We start from the raw sequence: 10430 nt of genomic DNA, 5'->3' as shown, positions 1-10430 counted from the left end.
AAAAGTTTTGATATGTCGTACTATCATTATCATTCATTTCTATGTATCTCTTGATCTCTCTTTTTATTTCTTTCCTGACCTAATTATTCTTCAGTAGCATGTTGTTTAATCTTCATGTATTTGTGGTTCTTCTTGCTTTCTTTTTGCAGTTGATCTCTAGTTTCAAAGCATTATGATCAGAGAATATGGTTGGTATGATTTCAACCCTCTTATATTTGTTGAGGCTATCTCTGTGTCCCAGTATGTGGTCGATCCTTGAGGATGTTGCATGTGCACTAGAGAAGAATGTGTAAGCAGCTCTTTTGAGATGGAAAGCTCTGTAAATGTCAATTATGTCCATTTAGTCTAATGTGTCATTTAAGGATGTTATTTCCTTATTGATTTTCTGTTTGGAAGATCTATCCATATCCGACAGTGGGATATTTAGGTCCCCTAACATGATAGTGTTTTGGTCTGTTTCTCCCTTTAGTTCTGTTAGTAATTGCTTTACATATTTCGAGGCTCCCTGATTGGTAGCATAGATATTAATAAATATTATGTCTTTTTGTTACATGATCCTCTTTATCATTATGAAGTATCCTTCAGTATGTTTCTTTACCTTTTTTATTTTGAAGTCTATTTCGTCTGGTATTAGTACTGCTACTCCTGCTTTTTTCTGAATGTCATTTGCTTGCAGTATCATCACTTTGAGTCTATATTTGTCTTTGGAGCTGAGATATATCTCCAGGAGGCAGCCTATGGTTGGGTTTTATTTTTCGATCCATTCTCCAACTCCATGCCTTCTTATTGAAACATGAGGCCTTCTTATAGCCATTTTATCTTTTGCTTTCTGGTAGTTCGTTGTTTCCATTGCTTCCTTGTCTTCGTGTTTCTGTTTTCTTTATTTTGGTTGGCTTTTGTGGGTTTTGCCTCTGGTTCTTCTTGTTTCAAAGATTCTCAGTTCTGAATCTTTGGTGTGGTTACCGTTATGAATATATAAAGGATCATAATTTATATACACTCGTCCATTTTCTTCTGCACGTGCCTTATCTCCATTCCCCTTTTCGAATGTGGATCATTGAATCCTCCCCTTTTCAATCACTGTTGTCTCAATTTGTCCCTATGTATGCTGAATGCTCATTACTATCTTGCTATAGCAATTCTCTTCTTATTTTTTAAGCTTATAATGCCCTATTCTTAGTAAGGGTTGCACTCCTCTGCTTCTATTTGTCCGATAGTCACTTTACTCCTAATTATGGTTTTTTTTTTTTTTTTTGTCATTTTGTTTTAGGTATTTCCTGTAGTGCAGGCCTCGTAGTGGAGAATTCCCTCAATTTTTGTATATGTAGAAAGGTCTTAATTTCTCTTTCATGTCCAAAGAAGAGCTTAGCTAGATACATTATTCTAGGCTGGTAGTTCCTTTCACTTAATATTTTGAATATTTCATTCCATTCCTTTCTGGCTTGTAAGGTATGTGCTGAGAATTCCGATGATAATCTAATGGATTTTCCTTTATAAGTTACCATTTTCTTTTCACTGGCTGCCCTGAGAATTCTGTCTTTGTCATTGATTTTTGATAATTTTAATACAATGGGTCTTGGTGATGGCCTTTTTTGGATTGAGATAAGTGGATGTTCTGTTGACTTCTTGAATTCCAAGCTCCAGCTCACACCTTAGATTTGGGAAATTCTCGTCCACTATTTGTCTGAAAATGCTTTCTAGTCCCTGCTCCTTTTCCTCACCTTTGGTAATGCCCTCTTGTATTTCTCTTTCATTATTTTTCATTCTTCAGTTTCTCTCTTCTTCCTTCTTATTTATTTCTATTTTTCTGTCTTCGATATCAGTGATCCTGTCTTCCATTTGGTCTACTCTATTTCCCATGCTTGCTATTTCATTTTCAACTCTTGCAATGTGTGTGTGTTTTTTTTATCTCCAGAAGATTTATTCTGTTCTTTGTGAGGGTTTCCATCTCCTTGCTCTGTTCATCTAGTTGTTTTTTTATTTCTTGAAATTGTTGATATGACTCGTTTTGGAACTCACTGAGTTTTTTCAGAAGTATCATCTTGAAGCCTCTGTCATTTAAGTTGCATATTTCTATGTCTATAAGCTTATTTTCTGGAGATTTTTCTCTTTCTTTCTGAGATGCCTTGGTTGTTCATGGTGTTTAATGGATTATTTCTCCACCTGGCCATTAATGGAAGTGTGTTCTGCTTTTTTTTTTTCCAGAAAGATTTATTATATAATGGTCCTTAGCCTGTTGCAAAGAAGGTGTTTTTCTTTTAGTTTCCAGTCGGTGGAGTCTAAGCCTATTGGATCTCTGCTTTATGTAAAGTCTTAATAATGTTTTTTTTCCCTTATAGATGTTTAATCGCACTTGCTACCCTCAGTCTCACTCCCTGTCAGTATTAGTGACAGTTTCGGTAGCGTTTACTCATATTCCCCTGGGGCTCTGCGGTGATTCATCTTGGAGGGTATGGCGGTGGAGGGTTCCTCTGGGTTGGCAGATAGGGGCTGCAGCCCAGCCTCGGTTTTATAACTGAGGCTGGTAAAAATCAAGTGTTGTTTCTCTGCTATCCCCGCTTTTCTGCCGTCCCTGTTTCTCTACCTTCTGCCCTGATGAGTAGGCACTGCCACCAGCTCTGTGGAGCTCATAGCACTCCCAGGCAGGGCTGTTCAGGGAAGTCGCTGCACGTTCTCCCCTCCCCCTCCTCCTACAGGGAGCTCCGGTGGCTGCAAGAGGCAGCTTCTTTGTTTCTCCCAGTCTACTGCCCGACACCCGGGGTTCTGACCTGTGGTGGTTCTTATGTGCAGATCCGATGCTCAGACGTGCTGGTGTGCAGTTTGGGTGTTTTTTGTTGAGTTTTAGATGTTCAGCTTATTGTTGTTTCAAGGGGAGAGATTTGGGGACATCTCTCACTCTGCCATGTTTAATCCAATTCAGCCCTATATATTCTTCCTAAGGTTTTCATTCATTCTTCTGGACAGCTTTGTGCAGACAGGGTTCCTATGCCTGAGGTGTGTTTGGAGTTGGGGTGAGAGTGGTGGGGTTCTCTATGAGCTTATATCCTGGTAGAGCTTTTGGGGACTACTGCCAAGGAAGGAAGAGAAAAAAGTATTTGCCCCAGAAAGTATTATGACAATCATTCCATAGTTCTGGAAGAAACTATACCAATTAGGTCTCTTGCCTCCAGGATAGAATTTCTGTGAGTAAAAGCCAAATATAATTTTATTGTTGCCTTTGTCTTTCTGCAGATAATGCCTTGAACACCTCTGTAACCAGATGCCTTTATCTTTCTCTTTTGGCAGAGGAATGTCACCGCATCTGGAGTCATCCCTCAGATTTCTCTGATCATGGGCCCATGTGCTGGTGGGGCTGTCTACTCCCCAGCCCTAACAGACTTCACGTTCATGGTAAAGGTAAGAAAGAAAGAACTGTTTCTCCTGCCCTTTGAGGGATGTAAAGTATTTCACCTACAATAAAAATAATTCCTGACCCAGATCCTGGGTTGTTATCTGTATTCTCATTGTCTTTCAGGTTAGTGATGATAAGGTCTTGGTGGAGAGAAGGTTTTGGCATAAAATCTGTAGCTTGTAGGAGTTCAGTGGCAGAATGTGCTTGTGTACTTCATTGGTGGGTGATTTTACTTGTTGATCTGAATTGCAAATGATTTTCGGGTAATCAAAAGATCTTGTCCTCTGCCCAGACAGATGATTGTTAACTGTATCCTATTCAAAAAGTTTCTCATGGAAGGCTTTTCTATAATTTTCTTTGTTGGGAAGTTGTTTCTTATGTCCCACCTTTATTTCTTTGGCTCTTTGTAAATATATTACATTTTGTTTATAATGGTAATGGTAAATCTGATTTCCAGCTTCATTTTTAAAGGTGTGTATCTTTATTACATGATTTGAAGAAATGATTTTTTTAAATGATTTTTAAATGAAGTGTACTTGAATTTATACATGGATGATTACCCTTAACTTGAAACCTTTTTAAAATCAGTTTTTTCCTCTTAAAATATTTTTAACAATAATGAGCAATAAGTGGTAAGATAGAAAGATGATGAGAGTGGGCGAAATAGTCATCCAATATGAGGAGAACAGCATAAATAGGTACAATGTAAATAGGAAACCTTTTTCTCTTGAGAATAGTTTAGCAATAGGAATTCGAAGATTTAGAAAAGTTCTTACCCTTTGACCCAACTTTTCTGTTAGTGACAGATTCAAAGCCACCTAAATGTTCAACAACAGGGATAGGTTTTAAAAATTAAGTTGACCACATTTCTTACTTTCTGAACAAAGCAGAATTCCCTGAGCTTTGCCCTCTAAATCTATATATTACCATTGCCTGGTGCTACCCGAGTTCTCTTCTCCTTCCCATCAGGTAGGAATGGAGGTGTGGTATCAATTCCTCGGGCCAAGGCCATCCTTTCCCCATCTTTCTGCATACATACACATCACTGAATACAACTCTTCCACCTTTTAAGTAGCCATATTCTGTCAGTTCTTTTTTTTCTTACATATACTACCTTCAGTCTCTCCCTTGGTACTGGATCCTCCCATCAGAACTTGCCCATGTTCAGGTCTTTCCTACCTTCAGAACAAAGAGAAAAGCCCTCCCCTAGTCTGCATCTCCCTGTGTCTGTTGCCCTATTTTTATCTTCCCATCCTCTCAACACATTTCAACTTAGCTCTGTCCCTTCAGTCCACTAGACCTGTTCTCTAGGGTCATCAGTGACTTCTTTGTCAATATAAATGCTCTTTAACTCTCATTTTCTTCCATCTTTCAGTAATATTTTCCTTTGGCTTCCATGATGCCACACCCTGGCATCTCTGATTTTTCCTGTCACATCTTTGGTCCTACTGTCTTGCTTCTGTATTCTACTCACTCTGGATACTGAAATTCACTCTAACCTGTTTTCTCATTTATTTTTATTTTTTTCCAGCTTTGAGATATAATTGACATATAACATTGTGTAAGCTTAAGGTATAGAACATGTTGATTTGATACATTAATATATTGCAAAATGATTAGCACTGTAACTTAGTCTATAGCTAAGACCTTCATCACCACATAATTACCTATTCTTTTCTGTGGCAATAATGTTTAATGTTTACTCTCTTAACAACTTTTGAGTATATAATACAGTATTGTTAATTATCGTCAACATGCTGTATGTTAGATCCTTAGAATTTACCCATCTTTTTAAAAAAAATTAAAAAAAATTTTTTTAATTTTTGTTTTTTAGGCAAGGCAACCCTTGGTTGACTTCACAGATTGCAAAGACCTTGTCAGCGTATTTTTTTATTTTTTACGCCTGTAGCACCTGGTCTTCCTAGGTGGTCTCCCATCCAAGTACTAACCAGGCATGACTTTGCTTAGCTTCTGAAATCAGCTGGGATTGGGCTTGTTCAGGGTAGCATGGCCATAGACAGAATTTATCCATCTTATAACTGGAAATTTGTGCCCTTTGACTCGGATCTCCCCATTTCCCCCACCCCTCAGTCCTAGTAACTATCATTTGACTCTCTCTTTCTATGAGTTCACCTTTTTTTAGATTATACCTGTAAGAAAGATCACATAGTTGCACAGTTTAAGGTTGCTGTAAATTTATTTTTTATTTTTTTTATAGTGACATTGGTTAATGAAATCCAATAAGTTTCAGCTATACATTTTAACAGTAAGGCATATATATATTTACACTCTGTGTTCACCTCCCATAGTTAGATCTACCTTCCCGCTACCCTCTGGTAGCAACTGATTTTTTTTGTGTTGATTTTTTTGTCCTGCAGCTTTGCTTAATTTGTTTATTAGTTCTAACTTCTTTGTGGAATGTTTAAAGTTTTCCAAATACAAAATGTCATCTGCAAACATAATTTTACCTCTTTCTTTCCTATTTCTTTTATTTTTTTCCTGCCGTTTTCTTTTCTTTACCTCACCCCTCCGTTCTCTTGTCCTCTTCTCTGGCCTCCTCTCCTTCACCCTTCTTCCCCTCCCCTTTTTTGCCTAATTGCTTTGGCCAGGACTTCCAGTACTATCTTGAATAAAAGTGGCGAAAGTGGGCATCCTTACCTTATACCTGATCTTAGAAAACAAACTTTCAGTCTTTCACCATTGAATGTGATATTCACTGTGGATTTTTCATATGTGGCTTTTACCACATAAAGGTTGTTTCTATTTCTAGTTTTCTGAGTATTTCTATCATAAAAGGGTATTAAATTTTGTCAAATGCTTTTTCTGCATCAGATGAGATTATTATGTAATTTTTTCCCCCTTCATTCTTTAATGTGGTATATTACATTGATATTCGTGTGTTGAACCATCCTTGCATTTCAGGAAAAAATTATATCTGGTCTTGGAATATAATTCTTTTAAAACGTTTTTGAATCAGTTTTGGTAGTATTCTGTTGAGTATTTTTGTGTCAGTATTTTTATGGGATACTGATCAATATATTTCTTATAGTGTCTTTGTCTGGCTTTGGGATTAAGGTAATGCTGGGCCTTATAAAATGAGTTAGGAAGTGTTTATTCTTCAGTTTTTAGGAAAGACTGTGAAGGATTCACATGTAATCCTTTATTAAATGTTTGGTAGAATTCACCGGGGAAGCCATTTGATTTGGGCTTTTCATTTGGAAGTTCTTGTTTACTGATTCAGTCTCCTCACTCTAGTTATAGGTCTGTTCAGATTTTCTATTTTTCATGATTCAATCTTGGTAGGTTTTGTGTTTCTAGAAATTTGTCCATTTCAGCTAAGTTATACAATTTATTGGTGTAGAATTATTCATAATAAACTTATAATCCTTTTTATTCTTGTAGAATTGGTAGTAATGTGCCTGTTTTCATTTATGATTTTAGTAATTTGGTTCTTTTCTTAGTCTATCAAGCTAAAGATTTGTCAGTTTTGTTGATCTTTTTGAAGAACTAACTTTTGGTTTCATTTATTTTTTTATTGTTTTTCTGTTCTTTTCATTTACCTCTGCTAAAATTTTATTTCCTTCCTTCTGCTAGCTTTGGGTTTAGCTTGTTTTTTTTTTAGCACCTTATGTGTAAAGTTAGATTACTTGAGACTTTTCTTCTTTCCAGTGTGTTTACAGCTATAAATTCCCCACTTAGCACTGCTTTCACTGTATTCCACAAGTTTCTGTACATTGTGTTTTTCATTTTCATTTGTCTCAAAATATTTTCAAATTTCTCTTGATTTGTCTTTGACCCATTGGTTGTTTAAGCTTGTGATGTTTAATTTCCATGTATTTGTGAAGTTTCCAGTTTTCCTTCTGTTTCTAGTTTCATTCCGATGTGATTCGACAAGATAGTTTGTATGATTTCAGTCTTTTAAAATTTAAGATGTTTTACATATGCCTAACATATAGTCTATCCTATACAATATTTTTGTTTACTATCCAGAGTCCAGTATGGTCAGTTGTCCCAATAATGTTTGTTGTGGCATTTTCTTTCTCCAGTACTGGATCCATTTTGAGATCACATTTGCATTTAGTTGTCATTGCACATTAATCTCCTTTAATCTGGAACAGTTTCTCAAACTTACTTTGTCATGATACTGGTACTTTTGAAGACTACAAAATGAATTATTTTATAGATTTTTTTTTCCTCAGTTTGGGTTTATCTGTTGTTTTCTCATGAGTAGATTCAGATTAGTTATCCTAGCCGGTCTACTACATAAGTGATCTCTGCCCCTCGTTGGTGATATCAGTTTGATCACTGTTCAAGATGTTGTCTGGCTTCTCTACTGCGTAGTTACTGTTTTTCCTTTATAACTGATAAATACTCATGGGGAGATACTTTGAGACCATACAAGTATTCTGTTTTGTATTATACCTTTTCTCCTTGATTTAGCATCTGTTGATGATTCTTATCTGAATCAATCTTTACAAAATTGTTATTTTTCAACGCTACCACTTCATTTCAGTTGGCATTGTACTCTAAGGAAGAGCCTCGCTTTCTTCGACATTTGTTTATTTCAATGATTTATTACTAATATGAGTTCGTGGATTTCCTATTTTACTCAATGGTTTATATTCCATTACTGTAATTATTTATTTTCATGTGTAGATTGCCCTTCACTTAGCTAGCAGGAGTTCCTTTAAGCTGTTTTCTGTGCCCTTTTGATATGAGAACTAATGTCAAATGAATACTTTATGGGTAGTGTGTTTTAATTCTTGAACTTTTTCCTACTCCAGAGTCATGAAGATAGTTTCTGTATTCCTCCTTTATAACGCCACACGTCACGAATCAGTTGTCCATATATCAGTAGTGTTTCACTGAGCTCTTATCAGTCTGTTTATTCCTATGCCAATATCACACTATCTCAGTTACAGTGGCTTTGTGACAAATGCCGATGACTGGTACAGCAAGTTGTCCCTCCTTATTCTTCAAGTGGTATGAGATATTCTTGCATTTCCAGTTTTTTACTACTTTGAGTTATAATTGATGTAATATGAACCACACATATTTAAGTCATGCAATATGAGTTTTGACACAAGTATACAACTATGAAGCTGTAACCACAAGCAGGATAACGAACATAGCCATCACCCCCAAAAGTTTCCTCATGTATCTTTGTAATACATTTTTCTCTACCTTCTATCCTTGTGTTAGGGTAACCATCCATCTGCTTTCTATCACAATAGATTAATTTGCATTTTCTAGAATGTCCTATAAACAGAATCATACAAAATGACATTTTGTATGTAAAAAATACAAAGAGTATGTACTCTTTCTTTTTGTTGGGGGCTGGCTTCTTTCACTTTGGATAATTATTTTGAGATTCACCTCCTGACAGACATTGTTTCCAGTTTTTGATTGCTAGAAATAATGCTGTTGTGAACATTCATTTGAATCTTTGTGTAGAGTGGGGATGAAAGACCTTTCTAGCTCTACCTTTCTAGCAAGATTCGAAACCAAGGAACCATAAAATAAAGACTAATAACAACACACGTAACAGTCTAAGTGTATAATTTCCTTAGTGTATAAAAGCAACTGTCCAGTAGAAAAATGAGCAAAGAACATGAACAGTGAGCTGACAGAGATGCCTGTAGTGAGATATTTATTGCAGAATTACTTGTTATAGCGAAATACTGGAAACAACCTAAATGATCATCAGTAAGTGACAGTTAAATAAATTATGATACATACCCTATACTAATATAGAATAATATTCAAGAAGTTTCAGAACAGTCTCTGTAGGACACTGTGCTGGAGAAAACATAAGAAGGCAAATATATATATCTGTATTCATATGCGTGGATATCTTTCTAAGGAGAGAGAAAGTGACAGTGGTTGCCTTTGGAGAAGGGAATAGGAAGCCTGGAAATGAGGGCTTGGATATTGACGTACTTCCCTCTGTATCTTCTATTCTGTTTAAACTTTTTTGCAATATGCCTTTATTATCTTTAAATTAGAAACTAAAAATTAAAAGCCTGTCACTGTCTGAAAACTCCCAAGCATTAATTACCATTGAAGGTGGCTTGCTCATTTTAGGCAAGCTGCATGCTGTCACAGTTCCTCAGTTTCCTCATCTATAAACAGGAATGATAACAGTACCTAGGCTTTAATGACACAATCATATGAAGTGCTTAGAAAAATGTTTGATGCACAGCAAGCTCTGAATAGGGCCACCTGTTAGGGTGTTCTACAGATGAATGACTCTGAAATGTTAGCCACACTGCAACTCATTTTGTTGAGATAGAACCATGCAACAAAAATTTTAAAAAATAAAAGAAACTTGGGTCTTTAGTTTGGATATGCATCTTTGAGCTGCATCCTAACCTGGTTTTGCTATGATGTCACGACCTTCTCTGTTTCTGTCTTCTTGGCGGCTGTGTGAACCTTAAGGCTCCATCTAGCTCTGGTGCTGAGGTTTATCTTTCTGGAATGTTCCAATTTCAGGACACCTCCTACCTGTTCATCACTGGCCCTGATGTTGTGAAGTCTGTCACCAATGAGGATGTTACCCAGGAGGAGCTTGGTGGTGCCAGGACCCACACCACCATGTCAGGTTAGAGGCCTCGAGGCTCACTTTACTGTTTTCAGACACTGAGAAGAAGGCACTGCCAGAGAGAATGATGACAATCTTTTACAAATATCACTTAATTGGCAGAATTTATTTGGGAAGACTTTAATATGGTATGTTGACTACAGCTATAGTAATAAAGGTGCATTTAGTATCAAATTTGTTAATACTAATGCTTTGATAGTCTTTAAAATTTTAAAGATAACTCAAATGGTTATAAATGGTATGAGTTATGTATATACAGTGGATCTTTAAAGAAATAATTGTTTTCTGACTTTCTTTTACTCCAAAGTTGGGGTATGCCAATATTTTACCAATAACCATTGCCAGGTGCAGTTGTAATGTTATGGTCATGGCCCACATGTTCATGAACTTGGTCATAGCTCTTTACCCCTTTGAAGTTACATGCCATACATGCTGAGT

General features: G+C 36.3%; 1 protein-coding gene across 1 annotated transcript in view; it reads left to right on the top strand.

Annotated features, from left to right (window-relative positions):
• PCCB (propionyl-CoA carboxylase subunit beta) overlaps window positions 1–10430 on the top strand; it is a 59005-nt gene that overhangs the window by 20349 nt on the left and 28226 nt on the right. The window contains exons 6-7 of the mRNA XM_006907219.2: window positions 3286–3396; window positions 9884–9992. Coding sequence (XP_006907281.1) covers window positions 3286–3396; window positions 9884–9992 — 220 coding nt within the window. The remainder of the gene's footprint in view (window positions 1–3285; window positions 3397–9883; window positions 9993–10430) is intronic.

The sequence above is a fragment of the Pteropus alecto genome, unplaced genomic scaffold, assembly GCF_000325575.1.
Source record: "Pteropus alecto unplaced genomic scaffold, ASM32557v1 scaffold92, whole genome shotgun sequence".
Classification (NCBI taxonomy): domain Eukaryota; kingdom Metazoa; phylum Chordata; class Mammalia; order Chiroptera; family Pteropodidae; genus Pteropus; species Pteropus alecto.
This window is presented reverse-complemented; position numbering and strand designations above follow the sequence as displayed.